This window comes from Pezoporus occidentalis, unplaced genomic scaffold (genome assembly GCF_034315485.1).
Source record: "Pezoporus occidentalis ecotype Australia unplaced genomic scaffold, CSIRO_AGI_Poc_V1 ctg38, whole genome shotgun sequence".
Lineage (NCBI taxonomy): Eukaryota > Metazoa > Chordata > Aves > Psittaciformes > Psittacidae > Pezoporus > Pezoporus occidentalis.
The window spans coordinates 6,424,795-6,448,800 of NW_026915702.1; the positions used below are offsets into that span (position 1 = coordinate 6,424,795).

General features: G+C 40.8%; 2 protein-coding genes across 8 annotated transcripts in view; one reads left to right on the forward strand and one right to left on the reverse strand.

Annotated features, from left to right (window-relative positions):
* Nucleotides 1-895, forward strand: part of GSAP (gamma-secretase activating protein) — a 46,673-nt gene extending 45,778 nt beyond the window's left edge. For both annotated transcript variants that reach the window (XM_062632010.1, XM_062632011.1), the window contains exon 31: nucleotides 163-895. In XM_062632010.1, coding sequence (XP_062487994.1) covers nucleotides 163-263 — 101 coding nt within the window. In that variant the 3' untranslated portion in view covers nucleotides 264-895. The remainder of the gene's footprint in view (nucleotides 1-162) is intronic.
* Nucleotides 896-1,500: 605 nt separating this feature from the next.
* The window catches only part of CCDC146 (coiled-coil domain containing 146), a 72,813-nt gene continuing 50,307 nt past the window's right edge, over nucleotides 1,501-24,006 (reverse strand). For 4 of the 6 annotated variants that reach the window (XM_062632018.1, XM_062632015.1, XM_062632020.1 and 1 more), the window contains 11 exons: nucleotides 23,641-23,827; nucleotides 18,897-18,992; nucleotides 17,955-18,125; nucleotides 16,517-16,605; nucleotides 16,233-16,397; nucleotides 13,682-13,906; nucleotides 12,843-13,071; nucleotides 5,495-5,623; nucleotides 4,540-4,677; nucleotides 2,956-3,204; nucleotides 1,501-1,845 (listed from right to left, as the gene is read on the reverse strand). In XM_062632018.1, coding sequence (XP_062488002.1) covers nucleotides 1,642-1,845; nucleotides 2,956-3,204; nucleotides 4,540-4,677; nucleotides 5,495-5,623; nucleotides 12,843-13,071; nucleotides 13,682-13,906; nucleotides 16,233-16,397; nucleotides 16,517-16,605; nucleotides 17,955-18,125; nucleotides 18,897-18,992; nucleotides 23,641-23,827 — 1,882 coding nt within the window. In that variant the 3' untranslated portion in view covers nucleotides 1,501-1,641. The remainder of the gene's footprint in view (nucleotides 1,846-2,955; nucleotides 3,205-4,539; nucleotides 4,678-5,494; nucleotides 5,624-12,842; nucleotides 13,072-13,681; nucleotides 13,907-16,232; nucleotides 16,398-16,516; nucleotides 16,606-17,954; nucleotides 18,126-18,896; nucleotides 18,993-23,640; nucleotides 23,828-24,006) is intronic. The other 2 variants (XM_062632017.1, XM_062632016.1) reach the window with 2 other exon arrangements.

Below are 24,006 nucleotides of genomic sequence, written 5' to 3' on the forward strand. Positions count from 1 at the left end.
CAAACAGCTCACTGAAAGCTGTAGGTATTCTGTGTAAGTGAAAGCACAGTTCCACCTATTACCTCATCTGTTGTTGATGGTGTTTATAACCGACTGCAGGGCTGAGTGTATGACAGCACTTATAATGGTGTAAATACTGACTCTCTCATGATGCGTCTCTAGGTGTGCAGCCACATGAGAAACAAGACCACGTCAATGTAAGATTTGTGGAGGAAACAGCACTCAAACACACCATGACGCTTTTGGGTCTCAAATATTCCTGAAGTCGCCCCTGTTGAAGGCTGCCCAGCTGTGGTTCTCATCAGAAGTACTCACACAGAAGCAAGTGTGCGATCAGTTTTTTCTTTGAAACTTAAATGTCACGTTGTTTCCCAGGTCACCTGCAGTTTTGGGTAGCCACCGTTATGGACGTAAACTATTCAAAGCAGTGTTTGGTCCAATGTATTAATGGTGCAATTACTGACTTTGAGATACACCTTACAGAAATGCATCTGACACAAGCCTAGGTTTGAAATATATCTGTGGTTTCGCTTTGAAGTGGTCAGTCAGTGGAACTACAGCGGGTATCGAAACATGCTGTGAAAATTGATATGTGTCGGTTATCTTAACCAGCTAGACAATCCTGTGAAAGGTAGTCCAGTTATCTTGTACCATAACAAGAGACCAGTAATTGTTTACTCATTTAGATGAATAAAACTATTTCTTGGTGTGATTATGTAAAGCAGGTAAGAATAACAAATGATAAATCAGTTCTTGTATATAACACATCAGTAATGACGTGTTCAGCCCTCGTGGTGGTCGTGTGTTACCTTATGGTACTGCTGTCTTTGGAGTTGGGTTCTAATATATTCAGTTTTATAATTAGCACAAAATATAATCTCTTTAGAGGGCACGAGACATGGTTCTGTTGTTTGTTCGTTTGTTAAGAAGACAGTCTGGGTTATTCCTGCTTCAGGTAAAGGCAAACCCACTCGTGGGATTGCTTTTGCTCAGGGACCCGGATATACTTGGTGGGTAATGTAGGAAGATGGGGAAGTCCGATGTGTACCTCAGGGGGATTTGATTTTAGGGGAAAACAGCCAATGAACTCAACTGTATGCTGTTGCCTGCTGTGTAATACTTTTACAGTGCACCAACTAGATGCCTTCAGGTCACCACTGACTGGTCCTGACTTCCCCCCAAACGTCATCCCAACAGAGAATGGCTCACTGCTTGGTCAGGGTTGGTATCGACGGTTGGTATTGTATTCTCTTCCCTTGTTATTTCCCTCATCATTATTATTGGTGGCAGCAGCAGTGGTTTGTGTTATACCTTAGTTACTGGACTGTTCTTATCTCAACCCGTGGGAGTTACGCTCTTTCGATTCTCCTCCCCGTCCCTCCGGGAGCAGGGGTGGGAGGGGGGGGGTGGTGGTGTTGGAGAGAGGTGGGGGGAGTGAGGAAGTGAACTGTGTGGCTGACTTGCCGACACGGTTTAAACCACGGCATGGAGTCACTGTGCTTTTGACATTAACAGCTACTTTGTGGTCAGTATTCAATTTGGCTGAATGACAACAGACATGCTTTCAGTGTAGTGTAAATGCTGTTGACCCTTGGGATGCAGCAGCCGGCGATGGTCTCTGCTGCCTCAGGTGCTGCCTGTTCAGACTTGGATTGGCTTCACCACAGGTTTCCTGAAATGCCTCCTGTTTGCCCCAGGCTCAGCTGGTTTGAAGGGAGCCAGAGCACCATAGGGCCGCGGCAGCGGGAGGCTGTGCTCGTCATCGGGGATGTAGGCGGTGGGCCGTGGCTCGGCTGTTGTGCGGATGTAGCCGGGTGCTGCAGCTTGTTCCTCTTCTGCAGCGCGCTGTGGAACAAACAGGGGTTATGTACTTTACACTGCGGTGCTCTCTTCAGCCAGTGTACAGGATGCCTCACAGAGGAAGTGCCTTGTCTAATCCTTAGCAAACCAGGATGCCCAGAGGGGGATTGGAAGAAAAGCATGAGTTACTGACTACGTAGATGTGAGTTTGTCCTTTCAAATACTAAGCAGTTTGAGCCTTTAATGCTTTTGTTATTTGTGAAGAAAACAGATTGTTAAAACTTGTAGGGAGTGTCACAGAACATCTTGGGAACAAGATGATAGTTTTGATGCTTCAAAATGGCTTTATTTACACTGACATACCTCCATACAGTTACTGCTGTATCCACAGCACTGAAAGGAAACCGAATCATAGCATGAGAAGTGTTAATGACAGAGAAGTTTCTTATCCTAAACCCAGTTTTACTGCAGCACTTCTGTGCGAGTTCAGGTTCTTGTTAGTGTATGCACAGTGTGTTCCTCTCCCAGCTTTGTGCACCTTTCAGGTCCCTTGCAGTGATAACTAAATGAGTCGTACAGGAAAGCTAATTTCCCATCAGCGAGAGTTCCCTCTATATGCACATCTCTCCTTGATACTGCTTTTTCTTCTTTGGGATCACTGATGGTCTCAGCCACAGAGGGAAAGTACCCAGCAGGGTACAGTTTGAAGCACTGTTTGCTACACTGCCCTGCCTCCCCTCAGTGCCTTGCCCAGCAGTCTGGTTTCTCGCTCCTTCTCATCTGATGTTCACTGCCTCTGGTGTGTGGAAGACACAAAATTTGTTTTTCCTGAAGCCCAACCCCACCTTCTGCAGAGGTGGAACACAGGATGCACCCTTCAGCCCTCAACAGGATCTCACAAATTACTTTAATAACTGAAGGTGTGTTTTCCTTTTAGTGCATTCTCTCCCTAAGATTCAAGGGCCAGTTCTAAGTGGTGTTGCCGGACTGCAGTGTACCATTTCAGTAGTTATCTCTGCCTGTGCCATCATCTCCAGGGTCCTGGAGCTCTGTGTTTGGCAGCAACCAGTTACGCAGCAAGCGAGCACAGCTCTTTCCAAAAGACAAGCTAGAGCAGTGAAAAGAGATTAATTGCAATGTGTGGCAAAAACTTACTTTAGCTCTGGCTTCAGCTGCTTCTTTTTGCATCTTCTCATTGCGTAGTATCTTCAAACACTCGTTCTCTATTTCTTCAGGAGGGGGAAGGCCTTGATCTATCCTTGATGAAACAATCATCAAAAATTGCTCCTTGTCTCTCACTTCCTGCTGGAGTTTAATGGCAAGCTCTTGCTGCATGGATAACTCTGCAACAAGAGCCATCATCTTCTGAGTTCTTGCCTTTATCTTCTTCTTCGTGTCATTTGTCTGGAATAAATAACAATTGCATTTTCTTTAGGGCTTCCCTAAAGACACTTGCTGGGCAGGACACTCAGGTAAGTGTTAGGTATGTGACACGAAGTCCAACCAGATAAGGTTTTAGAAACCAGCTCTATACTGAAAATGACTTAATGCAACAGGTGGTGTGTTTCTGTGTGCACCTGGAACCACAGTAACTGGCAGCATTGACTATGCTACAAGATACAGAGAAGCAAGTGTGTAATTACCTCCTGCCCTTTCCAGCTGAGCAGCACAGCTCCCGCTGCCCTCAGAAGCCTGGTACCCAGATGCTCATTGAGTTTATGCACAATTAACTTTGTAATAAGGGTGCAATAAGCCTGATCCTTACAAGGTAATTGAGTGATAATGTGGACACAGTGGGGAAGTTCTCTTTGGCAGGGGAGCGAACAGAACAGGAAAGGGACAGGAATCACTGAGTCTGACTGGAGAGGATTTAAACAACACTCCCCCAAAGAAACATACTCTTTTTTAAGTGACTAATAGGGAATTGGGAGAATTGGAGCACTTTTGAGTCTAACTTCCGGCACGCTGCTGGTTTTACAGTGGTTTATTATCCCATAGACATGATTTCACAAACCCAAATAACAGTCAAGTTGTTTCTCTGTGGAAAATTAAAGCTTTATGATGAAGATGTGTTTTGTGCCTTTCTGAGTCCCAAATCTAACACCTAAGGAAAAAACCGATCAACCTTGGCCTTGTTTTACATGAATTACTCAACATTTTTTTTTGTCTTTCACTGAGTTCTACTCTTCTTTTCAGCTTTTTTTTTTTAAGGAGGTGGGAAGAGGATTTGTTGCTCTTCCCCAACCGGTATTGTAGGCAGTTAAAAGGAAATAGCTGTAATTATATAAAAGTAACTGCTGAAAATGAGTTTTCTTTCCTGTGTAGTTCTCCCTGCCTAAATAACAAAGAAACTGAGCCAGATACTGAGTTTTTGGTTTTGTGTGTTGGAGTAGAATCCACCTGGCTCTTGATATTTTAGCTTTGACGTGTTTGCTATGGCAAGGCTGTTAAGTGCATGTGCAAAAGGAGGATATTACCTGAGAAAGAACTAGTCCTGTATCTTGCTGAAAGGTGCTACTGGTGGTGCAGCTTTCAAAAAGCAGGTACACTCACCTAATGGTTTCGGTATGTCTGTATTTCCATCACTGCTACACATCTGTATGTTCTGAAGGCTAACATGATTTGCCTGTCCGTGTTTCCAGCTGCTTTTGTAACTCACAAGTGAGTCATCTTACTTCTTGCCCAAATACTGCTCCATTTAGTGTAGGCTGGCACGCGGGCGCGTAGTACCCTTCTTACCCTCTTAGCTGTCAGCAGCGTGTCCTTCTTCCTGTCCTCTGCTGCGGCATGGACTCTGCTCAGCAGCCGGGAAAGGTGCTCGTAAAGAAGATCTGTCTCCAGCAACTTCTCCTCCTTCTGCACCAGCTCCATCTCCAGCTGCAGTGGGAAGAATGAGGCAGGGAGAAGGTAAACGAGAGGGGAAGGTGCAGCACAAGGTGTGATTGCTTTGGGAGCTGCTGGAATAATACTGGTGAACAGCCATAAGTCATCATTTCACCACCAGCTATCTCCAGAATTTTTACCCTCCCTGCCAGCTATCACCCCAAGTTGGTTCAGTTGGTTACTGTCAGTTCTTCAGTACCAGACCAGGTCCTCTTGAGGGGCAGGGGGATTCAGCAGCATTATTACAGCCTTGCTGTGGTTTTCTTACAAGCAATGCTTTTTTTTTCCTAGTGATATATATATAATTTTTAATCTTCCAGTTCCTTGAGTCACACCATAGTGAGGTGGTTTCAGCTCTTGCTTTGAATACCTTTTCCCTCCTGCTGTTAAGAAATAAAGTATAGGCTCCAAACACTAAGAAGTAAAAAAGTACCATTTTTCTACTTAAGAAGTAGAAAGTAAGTACCATACAACTAAAATAACTTTAAAATCACAGGGAGGTCAAAAAAAGAATATCTGAACTTAATCTTATGACTCCAAGGAACACCCCCCCCGCCCCGTATTGTAATGTGCAGGTTGGTGCTGTGACTGGCCAGGCTGGCAGAGGTTGCTGGGGAGCTGGGGAAACTGCACAGAGCTTCCTCCTCCAGCCCCTGCTGTAAGAAGGCAAAGTTCCCATTAGCCAATCATAATTATTCTCACATGTAATTATTATTTACTGAAAGTTTACATTTAAAATGAAAGATACCAATTGCTTTTTCTAAGAGGTTAAATACAGTGGGATAGCTTGGGATGTGAGAAGTGATCTTACCTGCTCAATCTTTTTTAGCAGCTCAGGTGGAGATGGGTCCTTCCCTCCCAGTTCTCGCTTTCTGCTCTTATTTGCGGGGTCAGCAGAGATTTCCTCCATCTGTTTAATCCTGTCCTTGCACTGGGAATGCTGGAAAATGAAAACAGACAGTATTTTGACAGACAAGAAGCCAAAAGTGTGACCAGAGATGGAAGGCCTCTGTAACTCATACCAGGATAACCACACCAAAGGGACTGCCATGGCTGCTCTGCCACCACCTAGACTTAGAAGTAAGACTCTGGCCTTGGATGCTTTGGGAGGAGGTTGGGGTGGGATGGGGTATAAATCTAAGCAAAATGATGCTGGTCAAACACTAGGAAACACTTCCCTGCAGAACTGGCAGTGTGCAGACCTCATTCTCCTGTCCTAGTGCTCATGAATGGCAATTTGAAAAGGAGCAGATTGTGTCACAGAAAGTCATCCTATAATGCACAAATACAAATCAGCTTCATCTTACTAATGGTTTAAACCATTAACCAGGGTCTCAAACACTTGTTCCCTTGACTCTTCTTCCATGTGCAACACAGCCATCTGAAACTGTGTGTTAATTTAGCCACACAGAGGAGGTTTCTTCACTGAGCCACTGGGAATCACAAGAGCCCTGTACTGGAAGATGATTTTTACCTTCTGAACGTGTTTGGGAACCCAGAAAAAGGCTGTTCCAGGCAGTGATCCCTTCCTCGGCCCCTGCTGGGTGGCCTGGATGAAGACCTGTGGGTGATTTGCACTGGGCTGCAGTGGGGTGGGCTCAGGGCAGCTGTCTGCAAGCAGGAGACAGAGCCTGGCTGCTAGGGTGAGCTGAGACCTGCCACAGCTCCAGCTCCAACCTGAGGAGGGACAGCAGTGCCGGGAATGGTGGGAGCCTGTGCTGGCACCACTTCCTTCAACCTGCCTGGGTCTCTGCAGCCCGGCCCAGGCAGTGCCTCCAGCATGGAGGTGGCTGCATGGGACTCCACTGGGACTCACAGTGGTAGCTTGTCCCCATCTACCTCACCCCCAGAGCCTGACCCACAGAATTCACAGACAAGTTTTCCTTGTACTGCAAGGGAGGGAGGGTAAATATGGAAGATCATAAGATGTTCTTAGTTACTCTTAAAGGGAACTCCATTTTGACAGCTGCAAGACAAAGACCCTGATGTCTGCCAGAAGTTGAGTCCCACCAGTTGAGTCTGTCCTCAGACTATGTTTTTATCCTCAGGAATACACCAGATTTTTAGGATGGGGTGTCTTGCTTTATTCCGTACAATCTTATGTTTGATCAATTTAGGGATGTAGGAAGGATGCATGTGCCTGACAGTCTGGTTGCAAGTTAAACCTGAGCATCCCGCTTCCCCACTGGTTGACACTGATGCTCCCATCCGTGCAGGCATCCAAGTTTTCTGTGGTAAAGTTCCAGGCACGTGTCCTGAAGTGACTCAGTGGTGACACTGAGCAATGTGTCACTCCCAGGACCCACAGAGGCAGGTGTTCCCTGACCTCGCTGATGTGAGACCTTCCTATGGAATATCGCTTCCCAGAACACACTGGATGGATCCATGCTTCACATAAGCACTTCCTGAAGGAGCGATTGGGAACAATTCTTCATGTTTGCACTTGCAAAACAGCGGTGGGGTTTTTTGCTTGGACATGCACCTGGCTGTCAGTGCATTGTTATTGCAGCCACGATGTATTGGCACTGACATAACATGACCCAAGTACATTGCTAGGAATTCTAACCATCAGATACTATATTAAGGAAATAAGTGGTCACCAACTCTCAAGGTTAGGGACAGTCACCAGAAGTACAAAATCAATGTTTAGATGTTGCTACCAGGATGGTTTGGTCCCTGTAAATTTGCAAGTCTTGGAAGAGGGAAAGCCAACAGATCTTCTGGGGTGGTAATGGACCATTACCAGAGCACTGGTCTTAAATACTGCTTGTTATGGTAAAAAAGTGTCGCACAGCACTTTCTTTTGCACTTGGTCTAAGACAAGGCAAAGGAAAAACCTTAAATGACTGTAATGAACAATTTCCTTGGCAAACCATGATTCAGTGTGTAACCAGGTACTGGAAGATTTGTTTTAATTCTGACCAACTAAAACTCAAGCCAAAGAATACATGCCAGGGGAAAATGTAAAAGCAGGACCAGCACAAATAAGAGGATACAACTCTACTTCCAGTGATTTTTCCTAGCTGGGGCCAGATTTCTCAACCAATCGCCCAGGTGAAAATGCGTTGTGGAGGTGGTGATGCCTTTATGAGATTAGGGACTTGCAGGACTGAATGACTAATTGAGAGCAGAAGGACTAAAACAGCACAACCACTGTCCAAAATGGAAAGAAATTCCATAGCAAGTTTCATACTAAGCTTCAATTTAAAGGCAATATGAGTTGGAAGTGATTTGATGCAGGCTAACCCAAAAGTATGGAAAACAAAGCACATCTAAAGATAACCATGCTATTCTGTGACTGCTTAAGTGATGCGACTATAGGCATCTTTTTTTATTTTCTCCTAATTCGTAGTATTTTCCTTGGACAAAACTTTATGAGTTCTAACAGATTCTAAGTCCCAAACCAAACCAAAAAAATCACTTCTTTCTTGGGGTGGATTTGATACAGTGGATAAGAAAAGGCTCTATCAGAGAGGCTTTTCTGCATTTGTTTGTAATCAGTCAGGAGGAGTGGTTGCAGGACAGATGGACAAGAGGGAACACATGCCTAGGTAAAGGGATGGGTCTGAAGAACTGGAGATCTGCTGCTTATTTTGGAGATCTTGGAGAAGGTAGGTGAGTACATCAAGCACTAGAAAAGGGCAAATATCACACCAAGGCTTTAAAACGGGGGGGGGGGGAAGGAGCTCTGGAACTATAGATAATGTCACTTTCTGAAGGATAAATATGGAACAAATAATTAAACTTTCTTTGTATGAAGGTAGAAAAGCAGAAAGGACATCAGAGAGCACAAGTGTGCTGGGTCATTGTTGTGGGTTCAGCAGTAGCAGTCATGTTTCTCCTCGGTAGCTGGTGCAGTGCAGTGTTTTGACTTTCAGCTCGGGAACAGAGCTGATAACAAGAATGTTTTGGTTTGGCCAAGGACTTTGTGAGGCTCATACTCTGCCAGGGAGGAGGGGAAGCCGGGAGGAAGCAGAGACAGGACACCTGACCCAAGCTAGCCAAAGAGGTATTCCATACCACAGCACGTCATGCCCACGATGTAACTGGGAGTTAGCCGGAAGGGCTGGGAGACTGCAGGGTTGGAGGAGGTATCAGTCAGAGCTTGGTTGGGCTGAGGGGGGCGAGTTATCGGTCGGCTGGTGGTGAGATGATGTATTCTCTTCCCTTGTTATTTCCTTTATCATTATTATCACTGGTGGTAGCAGTAGTGATTTGTGTTATACCTTAGTTACTAAACTGTTCTTATCTCAACCCGTGGGAGTTGCATTCTTTTTGACTCTCCTTTCCGTCCCTCCGGGAGCAGGGGGAGAGAAAGAAGTGTGTGGGGGGGTGAGTGAACGAGTTACCTGACTGGGTTTAAACCACGACAGTCATACTAGACCTGACCACTTCCCTACTGTGATAATTTACAGGTGTGTGGACAACAAATAGTGGGTATCTTATGTCTTGATTTGACACAGCTTTGATATGGTTTCATGTGACATTCTCACAAACAAGCCAAGGAAATGGGTTCTTGATGAAAATATGAGGTAAATAGCCAGTTAAATTCAAACTTATCTTGGTCTGAAGAAAGGCTTGAACAAAAGACATAATATTAAATAAAAAATGCAGGGCACTGCATGTAGGCAGAAAAAACTGCACAAGTACGGAATCAAGGTCAACCGATTCTTTAAAAGAGGGTCTGGTTGTTACATTTACATGAAGATGAATCATGTCATGCTGCAAGGAAGGCACCATCGTACCTGGACACATAAGCAGGAATGTAACCTGCAAGATGCCTCAATGAATTCTTTCACTCTCAGGCACTGATATTTGCAGTGCACCTCAAGAAAGAGACCAAGTTGTCAAAATAAAAGCAGTAAAAAAAAGATGATCTAAGAAAAATCTGTGAGGCTGATTGAAAGAACCAGGGCTGTGTAGCCTAGCAAAAGGATGGGAGAGGAATGTGATTAACTTCATTCCAGTAACAGGAAATGCTGCAGGGAGGAAGAGAATGATCCGTTTGTCACGTCCCTGGTGGACAGAGCACAAATCAATGCTCTCACACTGCAGCAAGAAAGACCCAAGCTAAAGGTTAAGAAAATCTTCCTTAATGATGCAGTGTGGAGATTTTAATCTAAAACTTGGACAAACACTGATGCCAAATGCCTCAAATAAATTGTCAGTCCCTGTACGTCAGCTGAACTCTGAGGCATGAAAGTCCTATCGTGACAGCTCAGCACATCTACGTGTTGGACTAATTAATGATTAATGCTAAGTATTTCTCTCTGGTGCATGAAGGCAGTTTAGTTTCATGGATCATTCCAGTCAGTGGGAACAGCCCTGTGCTGTGCAGTCCCAATCTAAAGTTACATAGTTTTATGCCCAGAGGAAACCACCTTAGCATCTCACCAGGTATTTTTTGTATCAGACAAAGGAAGTACCTGCAAATATTTCTGGTTTTAATGCTTTACTTTGATGGTAACAAAAATACTCAGTCCATGTCACCAGCACTTGCTTAGAAGAGTCTGGTATTGATTAAGACAATGGTATTTCATTAGCTAAAACTATTCACCCGTGTTTCGCTCTGCTGTGGAAACAGGCAGCTTTGGATGGAAAGTGTAGAAGTGGGACATAGATCAGTTTGATGATTAAGGAGCTCGTGGGATACAGGAGACCTGTGTGAAATTTTTGCTCTTGCTGCCACACAGCCCTGACTTGTGCTTTTCACCTTCCAAATGGGCACAATTGCCACCAAGACAGGGATGCAGTTTCTACAGCCTGTAGAGTAAAACCTACTCATTCATCCCACTATTCCAAGAGGTGCATCTCTAACAGAAATAAATACATCTGTTGTTGAATCATTTGGCATTCAATCCTGGAAAGTTTAATTCACCTCTCGAGTGAGAAAAAGGTTCTGGGGAAATGGGAAGATTGGGAAATGCAGGAGAGGTGAAAAACAGGACAGATAAGATGTCAAAGTCTGAAAAATACCCAAGACTTAAAGAGACATGAAAGGTAGGAAAAAGGGAGAAGAAAATTTAGGACATACATGATTCATCCTGCCTAATTCAGATGATCTATACTGTATTTCAATTGTAGATGCCTTTTGAAGCATCCTGACATGATTCAAAGTTCTCCATACCATGGATAAAGAGAGGCAGGTGCCTTGAGAATAAAGACCTCCAGGAGGAGTACTGTGCTCCCAAAATCAGGATCTCCCTCTGAAGGCAAAGACACACACTTCTTTCTATTAATAGAGACCTTGTTCACTTATCTGTATAATTTTTCCTGTGGGCTCCTAACCCGAAGTGAAGGTTAGGCACCCTGGCTCCTACATAAGGTCACAACAGAATGGAGAAATAGAAATGATGAGGAAATCTTAGAAAACATATTTACAGTCTGCATTTTAGGAGTTCTAAAGGTCTCTGACAGAAATCAGGATTTCATCATCCTGTGGTGCACTGAGACTCTCTCTGAACATTTATAACTATTTAAACCGAAAGACAGACAAAGAGTAGCCCAAAAGGAGCTCCTGCTACCACCTCTTCAGATTTCAGCTTGGCTTCAGAGGTTGGTTTCATAGACAAGTGATTTAGATCTGTATTCATCACACCAATGCAAAGTCTTGTGCAAATGATCAGCATCGTAAGATCCTTTTCATACCATAACTGAACAGATGCCAAGTTGGATTTCAACATGCGGCCAAATCTGTAATCAGTACAGGTATTAGCAATCTGAATTTGGAAACCAACACCAGAATTCAGGTTTGGGCTTGTGACTTTTATTTAAATCATGGAGATAAAGCCAAAGAGCTTGAAGGTGTTTCTCCCTAGATATAGTGGCTATTGGCAGTGGGAGGAACAGTATTAATGCTAGAACAGTTGAGCATAAGGAGATGGCTGGGTTAATGGCCACTTTGAACTATGTAATATATTCAGTAACCACAGCATCTAGTTACATTTTGAAAGCTGATAACTGGTTATTTGCCATTGTTCACTGGAAAATCTCTGATTTGGGAACATTAATTAAGACTATTCCATCTGTAATATCACACCACTCTGTATTTTCCTGCTTTTTAATTTTATGTCAATGCCACAGAAAGACTAAAAGCACCTATAACAATAACCTCCCTTTAACAGTGGTTTTAGGCTTCACATGAACCATCATAACTAAGGGGAAAGACTTAGAAATGCAGAACAGAAAAAGCAAAGCTTTGTGATTGACTTAGTTCACAGAAATCACCTGCACTGTGTGACTCAGTGCTCAGTGACTCCCAGTCTCTTTCCAAATCTCACCTGAAAACGTGGCACTTTTCTTTTGTCTATTGTCTATTTTCATGCTCATTCTTTTCATCATCTAAATCTGTAACAGCACTGTAAAGTCCTTTGTGGTATGATTTTGCGTAAGGTAATGTACAACATTTTAGTCTCTTAGCAGAGCATACAGCTTCCAAGAAGCAGCAGAATAGTGCAAGCACTATTTAGCAGTGAGTCACAGCTCCCATCGATGCCATTACGAAAGGCGATGTACACCCTAATTTACAATTTTGTGCAGGCACTAACAGAGTATGTATGGAAAAAATTACCATCTGGAGATAAGGTCAGAAGTAAATGAGCCATTTCACAAAGCAAGGAAAGAATGTCCCAAGCACTGCAGTTTGTTAGTTGTTTAATGTCAGTTTGTGACTAGAACTAAAACTTACACTGTTTTTGTGGAGAAGAAAATCTATGTGGATTATATCATTGTAGGCAGCAGAGTTTCCAGAGTAGGCCCAGGGTCAAGTGTGAATTGAGTTATTATTTTAGGAATTGGAAGGACTAAGTATATCTCCCACCCCTCCCACCTACCCCCATCAATACAGTTTTAGTAAACTTTATCTACACTGCCATTTTTTCCCCATGACTCCCATTCTCCAGCTTAGTCACACTGACATTTCATGCTATGGGGAGGGTTAGCTGAGATTCCATTTGGAATGCGCATGTGCATAACAAAGTGCATCAGCCAGTCACAGACAAGTTTTGCTGGACTATTGTATTGCTAGACTATTTGCTATTACTGAACTATATCTGTTTAAATAAACCTCCTAAATCCAGGCACTTTTTCCTGTGAAATTAACTTAAGTTTTAAAATACAGAAAAAGACAAGCCAAAAACAAGGCTTGCTTTCCCACCAACCTGTATCTGAAGCATCACCAGCTGTGCATCCAGGGCTTTCTTTACTGGGAGCGTTTTGAGCAATAATTCAATCTCTCTCTTCTTCTCATCTACCTTCACCTTCAGAAATTTGATCTTTTCATCCATAACTTGAATCTCAAGATCTCCATTTCTACACAGTATCTCTTGTGTGTGTATCCTTTCACATAAAATGCACAATTCTTCTTCCCGGTCTCTGAGCAGAAGGCCACTGGAATAAGCCCCAAATGAAAAGGTAAAGTTTAAAAAAATGTTATTCGTAGTCAGTGTATTCCATCCAAGAACAGAAGTGGTGACCTGGGACAATAGTAATAATCTGGGATAACACACAAACCTTTTACAAATGCTACTTTAATATCATATTAACCTTTTAAATAGGTAACAAAAATCATTGCAGTGTGACGATCAGAGAACAAATCATTGCAGAAGTTACTCTAGTCTCTCATATAATTCTAAAAACTCTTCTGGCCTTCCACAGCATTCATTTAAAAGATGGATTAACTGGATCAGGGAGCTTTACATCTTCTGCATTTTTATACCTTACCTGTGTACAAAGCACAAACAGAGCAGGAGGCTACAAATACTCAAGACATTCAGCAGTCAAGCCACTATATGTTTTTAATAGCAGATCTGAAGTATGAACATCATCAGCAATGGAGAACCAACATCTGTGTGATACAGAGCAGCACTGACACTGCAGCGAGGCAGAGTGCTTAGGGAAACATATTGAGGCTTTCATAGTCTTTCAGTATCACTAACTAGGAGTGCTCATAAGCTTCATGAATGTCAAACAGCACATTCTATCAAGTTGTCCTGAATACCTCTCATTTTGTTGCTGAAGAGCTCTTTCATATCTTTTGTGTAGCTGCACAAGCTCCTCTTCAATTTGGGTGACTGTAGTGGTGAGTCTCTCAAGAACTGAGTACCGCTGCTCTTTCTTCTCTTTCACCTCTTGCATGGCTTGCAGAATTTTGAGGCAATCACTTTTGAGACTGTCTATAATCGCTATATTGTTTGTATTCTTCAGCTGTTGTTTCTGCAATTTTCTTTAACATGACATAAAAGTAGGAAAGTTTTTAGCCCCTTCGATTTGAAAGCTATTTCAGCAATTAAAAGTAGAGCTTTAACTAATTCCTCAAATACACAAAGGATCTTCTATATCACTCTGCTTCACAGATGCATTACAAGAAGTAGAAAGGCTCTCTGAGAACAGCTTCTCTCTGCAAGCTTTTTACAGCTTGAAGAGAACTGGATTATGGCCCAAGTAAAATGCTACAAATGGTGCACTGCACTACAGCTCTTCTCTACTGGGTAGCCCTAAGGGCCATAGGAAATGAAGCTCAAGAGCAGAAGAATAAAATGTCATGCAAAGTCTTAATGCGTAGAAATCCTGCCATTCTATTTAACGAGAGATCAATATGTAAATAATTTTGTGCTTGCAATTCAAAGCTCTCCAAGTTTATAAAAGAACATATCACGACATGCACACAAGGCAGAAAATTGTCAGTTCCCCTGTCTGACAGATGAGATAAAATCAAAAGGTTCATGACAAGATCACACTAAAAATACACAAAAATGAAGAACAGAATTCATTATTTCTAGCAACTTTGCTGGCCACCCTCACTTAAAAGACAGATTCTTGTTGCTATACAAATTGTTCATTTTCGTACAACATGGAAGTTAGGGTTACTGCATTTAATCTGTGGTAAGTATCACTTGTTGATCAAGATACTATTTATCTACATTGGGAAGATATTTGTGTCAACATACAAAAGAGGTAGTGAAAGGAGAAGCACAGTCTTCCGTTAAGATACAGAACTGCAGATGAAATATCCACCTCCCCTCATGGGCTCCATCGTTAAATTGCTGCATCACCATATAAAGAGCAGTGAGCTGCTTTCTGGTTCATTTCCCCATGTGTGTAACACTTCTGAGTTCCACATGGTGTTGCTAAATTGAATTAAACTTTTGTAAAGCAAGAAGCATGACAGTAGTAAAGATACGTTATTGAATATTTTCTGATAAACATTTTATTTGGACTGACACTTGTCTGTCCTCAAAACTGCAGACTGCAGGTAAGTCAGTGATGCTGTGATACTCAAGTCTCTTACTGGGATGAATTTTTTTTTTTCCATAGGCATTTCCACTACTAGAAATTCAGTACCTCTTGCTAGTTATAAATCTAGATTTGCAGAGATCAAAATGCCTGTTAGACCAGAGTAGGGTCATCTATAATAATTAGATATGTTTGGTATCTAGACAATACAGATCTGCCTTCTTAGTCTTTTTTATTCCTTTCATCAGAAATTGACTGGGAAGGACTCAAGAATTGTTCCACAAAATGTCAGCATCTTGACAAAATCACTTAAACCACTGACATTCCACTTCTTTTTTAGCTAGCCCCAGCATGACTTTGAAATCAACCTACTTGGAGATTCGCAATACACTTTGAGTGACTGTAACCTGAATGCATTCTTTGGTCCAGTTGTGCAAATTTTTGTCACCAAAAGATAAAAGTTTTGGGAAAATCAAGTTATTTTTGAGCTACTTAGTTTTGTCTGTGCTGTTTTCTATACACGGTTAACTCTTCATTCATTACCCTTCTACTTTCCCAACTACCGATTTCAGAGACATTGTCGTTCTGCCTATATTGCAGAATATCATCACTAGGATGACAAAAAGATGGCAAAAAGATTATCCCCACTAAATAATGGTCTTGGAAAAAAATAGAGTCACAAGCACCACTTGTCTGCCTCATCCTCTTTGTTGTGAATTCTTAGTTTGACTAGGATTGCCTGGAAATTGAAACCATGTGTCATTTTATTTGAAATAAATGTTTTCCAATAAACTTCAATTTGAGTTTGAACCAAGAGACCCAGTTTGTTTTAATTCAGTAATTACACAGTTGCATTACTAGATAGTGACTCATTTAATAGTATCATACACCAGTCCACTGTGGAATTGTATATGCGTTGGACCTCTTTTTGTCTAAGGGTAGAAAGTGTGACTACAACAGTATTGTTCGTATTGAATGAAAGAGCATGCTAATACAGATGCTAGAGGCTCATAAGAACTGTGATCAAAAGAAAGCGATGACACTTTATCCTTTTGAAGGATGAGTAGCCAGACAAACTTCAGACATATCTTGTGTCATGCAGTGATGCCCAAGCTAATTGTGAAGTGTTAGGGTGACCAGAAATTAGATTATGTAAGGGTGTTGCTAAATGTCTTTGTTTGAATCAGGTTTTAGAAATCAACATAATGACTATCAAGCATGATAAAGGTATAGTTGAAGTTAGACTAGATTCTCTCTCAAGATTCCTTCTAATCTTACATTTCTGCAGATGTGACCTACAGCTTACTTAAACTCACCTTTCCTTGGTTATAAGAGTATTCCTTAAATTTTCTATTTCCTTTTCTATCAATTTTACCCGTTTTTTAATTTCATTTGCTTTCTGATGAGCAGCATGCACCAAATCCATACATTTACTCCTTTCATTTTGAACAACCTCATTTATTTTAGCAAGTCCTTGGAGTCTGAAGAAATTACAAACGTGAAAGAAATAATTATTAGAATTTTATGCATACACAACTTGGATAAAAATTGCATTAAACCACATTTTTTAGCTAATGTGTTGTTATTATTATTCTCTTACTCTTTTTGGATTTTTCTTCCCCTCTTTTCAAAGTCTTTTATTTCAAGATCCTTTCTTTTTAATTCTTTAATAACATTTTGGAGTTGTATCTGGAATTTAAATAGAATTCAGTGAGCACTTTAGATATATCAAAGAAATGTCTTCAAAGAAATTACTCGGAACAGCTGTTTTTACTAATAAACCACTGTAAAACCAGTCAAGGAAAATATGTTGAGATGAGAATATTCTAAGAACTTATTCTAATTATAATTTAATGCTTTTATTGCAACAACATTAAAGGCCACACTTTTCCTATGTATATTAAGCTTACAACAACTGTTAATGTAGATAATTTGATGCTGCATCTTAGAAAGATTGGTCCCTTACATCTGGAGTTCTACTGTTTCCTCTCAGTTCCATCGCTGTGTAATTATTTGGCATATGCACCGCTTTTCAAACAAATTTTATTTTACTCTTTTCTGGCTTTTAAACAAGCACTGATACTTGAGTAAAATGGCACATTTTCATTCTGTTAGGGCTCTGGACCTTTTGATTTCAGTGGTATTCAGTCCTTAATAGCCTGTATCATTAACCATCTATGGACAGGTCTTTTCTCTCTTCCCAATTGTATCAGGAGGAGGAGGAGGCTGGCATTAGAAAAAGCTGCTGGATGCTGGGCTGCAGCTCTGGGCATGTTTGTGTGTTGTTTAATTTGTATTGTTTATTTATATTTGTTATCCTTTCATGGACTTTTATTGAAGGAACAAAGCATGACATGTTTGCTTATTCTGTTTTTATAGACAGTCAAAGATCCCTAAGGTGCTAGGAGTGTAGCCTATCTAACTTGTTTGAATACGGACATAAGCTGTGGAAGCATGAGTAGTTTGTCCCTTTATAGCCACAGATACTGTGCATATTTACAGCACATACATGATATTACAAAGCCAGCAAAATGCATGCAACAAACCAGCAAACACAATGACTGCTCAGTAAGAAAAGTTTTATTTGCCTCTTTTTTAAAATTAATATAATGATTTTTGCCTTGAAATGTAACAGGAAAATAAAAATTACTTCCTGTCCTTGGACTGAGTAGCAATTCTCTTTATCTTCTAATGGCCGTATGTTTGTAAAATAAAACACACTTGTACTTCTGAGAATTTCAGTTGAGGCTCTCTGCTTTCCTGCCACTTTCTTTCAAAATTGTTCATTTTCCTCCATAGGCTTGAAAGAAAATATCCTTTCAAATACCTTGTTTCAATTGTGGCATGATATTTTAATATACTGTTGCCCTGCACTGTAAATTGCCAATGAAAGTGAGGTTCTTGTGTTGTGATGGAACTTCAAAGTGGGAAATGAGAGTCCATAAGGATCCCCTCACCAGTAATGTTATTTCTTCTTATACCAGCTTTTACTTTAGAAAAGTATTCCTATTATATGAGATAGACAGACAGATTTTTACCTGGACTTTCTGAACATCCCTAGATTTCTGTTCCCTCTCTTCAACTTTGAGCCGTATCAGATGTGCAAGTCTGGACAACTCTTTTCTGCTTTTTTCCAGCTCTTTGTAAAGCAAGCCTTCTTCAGCAATGCATTCTTGTAACCCGTGGGCATCCATACCTGATATCGTTTCCTAGAGAAAATTAAATTCAATTCCTTATGCATTGATGCACCATTGTTGGCAAACCCAAAATTGGAGTAGTTTGGGTTTATCTGTAAAGTGAACATGTGTATAGGCTATGTGGATTTAAAAAAAAAACCCAACCCAAACTGCTTTAAAATTACAGCTGGACCATCATGCGCAGTCCTTTTAATAACATGTCCAAATATTTTATCACCTAGAAGCACTCCTGTTCCTCCGTCTAGCATGTCTTTCGGCTATTATTCATTGGGCAGAAAGGTTTCTTGTGGCCATATAATCTTTAAAAGATTTTACTGTCAGGTCTTGACATGTCCACACTGCCCAATGGAAGACACTGACTGAGCTTTCACATTAAGAGACCAAATTTAGACATTTAAAATGGAGCAAAGTATTTAGATGCCTAGAGTCGTTTGAGAATCAATGAACTCTAAAAAGCTATCTGTTCTACCCAGTGGAGATTAACCTCTTTAGAAGGTGAATGTAGGGCTTCCTAGGCTTCACTGACTACAGGACTAGATCGTTACTGACTATCATGGCACATTAAGTACATGCCACATACACAAACAGTGACATGTAGATACGGAATATATGTGTATTCAAACACAAGCTGAATCCCACCCGATAATGCTAACGAATTCAAAGACAGCACATGTTTTATCACTGGAAAGCTGCACCTAGAAACTCCCATAATTTTTTCCTTTACTCTCATGATTGAAAAGCAACTGTTACAGTGAAAAAGCATGAGAAAGCGGAGCTCAGCACCTGTTCTATTAAACTTCTCTTGATCACTTCAACTTCTTTCTGCAGTTCTTGTCGTCTTTCTAATAATAATCCACTACTTTTAGCAATAGCTTCTGCCTACAGAAACAAACCAAGCACAATGAGTGATGCAAACAAAAGATGTGAAAAATATAAACTGCAGATAATGTATCTGAAGTAGTTACACAAATTAAGAACTGAATTTTCTGTCTTACAATACCTAGTCCAAGAGTTCTTCATTGAGTGAAGTTCCTCAGCAACATATCCATGTTTCTCAATTTTTAATTTTGAGAATTTAACTATAAACACTAATCTTCACAAAGCCCAGTTTAGTTACTGAATTTCTAAGGGTTATGTTTTTTGAACTAAGCTCATTAAAAAGGTAACAATCACCAAGAGAGACTATGTAAAGATGTCACCTTCCAAATTCAGAGAGGATTTTCAGAGTTAAATTCTCACCTTACTGAAGGAAAAACAAAATAGATCTCTGCTCTTGTGAGACCTCACCTGGAGTATTGTGTGCAGTTCTGGTGTCCTCAACATAAAAAGGACATGGAAATGTTGGAACAAGTCCAGAGGAGGGCCACGAGGATGATCAGGGGACTGGAGCACCTCCCGTATGAAGACAGGCTGAGAAAGTTGGGGCTGTTCAGCCTGGAGAAGAGAAGGCTGCATGGAGACCTCATAGCAGCCTTCCAGTATCTGAAGGGGGCCTATAGGGATGCTGGAGAGGGACTCTTCATTAGGGACTGTAGTGACAGGACAAGGGGTAACGGGTTAAAACTTAAACAGGGGAAGTTTAGATTGGATATAAGGAGGAAATTCTTCCCTGTTAGGGTGGTGAGGCACTGGAATGGGTTGCCCAGGGACGTTGTGAATGCTCCATCCCTGGCAGTGTTCAATGACAGGCTGGACAAGGCCTTGGGTGACATGGTTTAGTGTGAGGTGTCCCTGCCCATGGCAGGGGGGTTGGAACTAGATGATCTTAAGGTCCTTCCCAACCCTAACTATTCTATGATACTATGATTCTACGATTCTACCACTGATTTGAAAACAATCAATATTTCACATCTGTGTAGATTTGTTCTCATATTTTTTGCTTTTCATTGAGTAGGATTTTCCTGTTTCCTCGTTAGGCTCTAGGAAGTCAAAACTAACAAAACAAACAGTTTTGTACATTTTTTTCTTGCACTTTATAGAAAAATTTGTTTATTCGATCAGAAGTGGTGAAGGAAGACACATTAAAAACTACCTTCTGACTAAAATATCTATGAATAATCCCATTACAAATACTTGCACGATGTAACTTGTAAGGCAAAAGTTGCATTGGCCCCACAGTCATTAACTTCAAAATTCAACGTTCTTTACAGTTACAAGTAAGAGATATAGCAGATTAACTATGCAGGCATATGTTGCCTGTCTGTAATTAAAAACCTGCAATTCACATAAGTGGGAATAAATGACACTCAACAACACATCTGGAAGCTATTCAAAGATAATATATGCAATGTTGTATCTCTCAGATCTTAACCCGATGTTAGAGTATAAAACACTATACCTCAATATAGATAATGAGATGTTTTGCAGTTGTAGTTTTCCCTTCTGTGATAATATTATAAAATTAGATGCTCTCTTGCATTAAGGGAAAGCAAAACAAGAGGCACAGTAAAGATCTATCTGTGGAGTTATTTTAGTTTCAGCTGCCAAGTCTGAGATTTGATTTGCCTTAGGTTTGCTAAAATGTCAGTAAAACTTACTCTAAGCAAGTTACTTTCACTCTTGTCAAGACAGCAAACATGGCTTTTCTGTGGAATATAGATATTAATTACAGCTGCTGTGTAAAAAGGCTGTAGTGTCTCTAAGTAAGCATTTCTACATTTTAAAGATGGGATTCTAAAGATACCATCAAGTTCTTAATTCTAAAAGTAGAAAGCTCGTGTAAACATCTTTAATCCATTAAGGGCTTTTGTTCACATAAGACATGACTAAACTGAGGCATTTTTGGCTGTCTCTGTGCTGGCCTGACCAAAGAGAAGGCATGCATGGAGACGAACAGCAGTTCTGCCCTGGGCTGGCAACAGTCAGAGCAGCCAGTTCTCTTTCACACAGAATGTTGGCATTTAGCAATAGCTGACCTTTCACAACTTATTAAGAAGAAAAACACATTTGAAGAAAGTGTTCCTGTAATTTCCTTATTCAACAAACCAGTCATTCTGCACTTAGCACGTGATTTAAAGTAAGAGAAATTTGGGGAAGCACACTGACGTGCTGCTGCTTCTGCAATCACGTTTTTATACTAGCAATCGTTCTTGTGAAACTTGGAATCCTAACGAATAAATACAAAATGTAAGTGGTTAAAGGAACTTGAACTACTTAAAAGTCGTCCAAATTTGAACAGTCTCAAGATGGCAAAACAAAGCAGAATCAAACTTGCCTCTCTAGTCTTTCATACTCATTTGAACTGACTATGCAGAGCAGTGGTGGTTTCACATTTGCTATTCTAAAAGAGCCGCGAAAGGAATCAGAGGAAACACGGAGCATGGGCTAAAACAACTATATTGCCATGGCCTGTTTGTGTTAGGGTAGCATCCTGCAAATTCTGGAGTAAAATTCTGCTTAGAATTCCACTTTTTCCTCTACTGGCATTCCCTTTCTACCACTCTTCATGATACTACCTGCAAGACACATACAAGCCTGTAGGATAACCTAGCATCAGTACTGAGGGAATCCTTTGCAATGCAACTTAACCTTTGAGTGTCTTGTTACAGGTCTCACCATTTCACAGTGTAAAAGGGTTGAGTTAGGTCTGGATCTCACCCAGGACTGTGAATTCTAACTACAGCTACCAGTGAATTATGGCATTTGAGTTTAGCATTACATGTCTTTGAACAATCTGGTTCTCCCTCCATGAATATTTCCTCAGTAGGAATAAATAACATTGCCTGAATTTTCTTAGCTCATGCTGAACAGAAACTCAGTATGAGCTTTAAGATTGAAGTCTGGAATGACTCAGCCCTTTAATCAGTATTTGAGGAAATTCTATCTAAAACTTTTTGTATAGTTACAGAGCTTCCCTCCCTCCTCCTAAGTGGGCTTGTATTACTGGCAATTAATACATGGAAATTCAGGAGGAATTTCAGAGGAGATAAAAAAATATTAATATTTAAAACCACTACCACTGAGTAATGATTAGAGTTTTTTAAACAGCAAAGCTAAGTGTGGATGAGTTTTGATATCATATAGCTATTGCTAAAAACTTCACACTGATGTAAATAAGACTTTTTTTTCTGCCCTCAATTGCTGAGGAGGACTAAGAAAAATTCCAAGGATGCTTTGTCAAGGTAGGAAACACCAAGTCTGGTGAAAAATTATTCACTTGACTAAGCAAGATTAATTTTATAAGACTGACTTACAATTTAGACTAAACAAGGGGCTAGTTTAGATGAAAAGCTTAAGAAAGGTAATGGAAGAACCAGTAACAAGAGGAAGAGAATACCAAAAGGATAGAAAAAAAATTTAAGAAAGACTTTTACAGACAAAAGAAAGGAAATGTTTTGAACAGACAGGTAGAATGAGACTGCCCTTTAAAATCAGCATAATAGAAGACAAAAATAAAACTGAAAAGAGTAAATCAGTATGGAAAGAGGAATGGGTGAAATAGTAATGCAGGGAGAAGCTGGAGATGAAATTTGAATGTAAACAAGGAGAACATGGGGATTTATTTCATGTTTTTTAATAGCAAATTTATATAGTGTTAGTCTCCTGTTTCCTGGACTAATGTTAAATACATTAGAAATCATTTGCAGTAATGTACATATGGCCTTTGAATTTTAAAAAGATAAAAAACTTTAAAACATTTGGAACAAGTCCAGAGGAGGCCACGAGGATGATCAGGGGACTGGAGCACCTCCCGTATGAAGACAGGCTGAGAAAGTTGGGGCTGTTCAGCCTGGAGAAGAGAAGGCTGCATGGAGACCTCATAGCAGCCTTCCAGTATCTGAAGGGGGCCTATAGGGATGCTGGGGAGGGACTCTTCATTAGGGACTGTAGTGACAGGACAAGGGGTAACGGGTTCAAACTCCAACAGGGGAAGTTCAGGTTAGGTATCAGGAGGAAGTTCTTTCCTGTGAGGGTGGTGAGGCACTGGAATGGGTTGCCCAGGAAAGCTGTGAATGCTCCGTCCCTGGCAGTGTTAAAGGCCAGGCTGGACAGAGCCTTGGGTGACATGGTTTAGTGTGAGGTGTCCCTGCCCCATGGTAGGGGGGTTGGAAGTAGATGATCTTAAGGTCCTTTCCAACCCTAACTCTTCTATGATTCTATGATTCTATGATTCATCTTTTCATTATCTGGAAATCAGGGAGTACTTGGCTCTTTGATACAAATTTCTTCGATGTCATTGGGCAAGTCACTATATTACTTTGATCATTAATGACCACAGTTCCACCATGCTTTAAAGGCAGACATGACACCACAGTGCCCATATTATCTCCCTGTTCTTCTTCAAAGGATGCTCCCACCCAAATTCCACTTCTTAAGAATAATCCATATGTATCTTGATGCACTATTTTTATCACAGCTAAAGGACCTAGGCATTTCTTTCTTAGTTGTAGCTACACTCTTGACACTTTTATGTGTGTAAGACTCCAGTCTTCTCCTCTTCCCCCTTTTGGGACCAGTCAAAAGATTTAATTGGCAGATTTCTTAAAAGAAAATTTAGAATTCTTACGGTCAATGCATTCATACAGACCTCTAATTTGAGTCTTTTATGCTGTAACTTATCTTGTTCCAAGGCACCAAAAATCGTATTCAATTGTAACTCCATCTTTTTTAAGGTTTTCAGCTCTCTGTCCTTCTGTGCTTGCTTGTGAATGAGAATATCATCTTGCTCTTTTTTCTCCAAGTCACGTTTATTCAAAGCCTTTTCCAGAGCTTCTCTGTAGAGATAGACACAGAATTTTGGAAACAGGTAACTTGAGCAAGACACGAATGGAAACAGACATGATCATTTTAAGGGGTTTTGAGAACTGCATCCTTATGGCTGAATAGCAAGATAAACTCATAAACTACTGGCACAAATTGCCTAAAAAGATGGCATTTTTATAACTTTAACCAA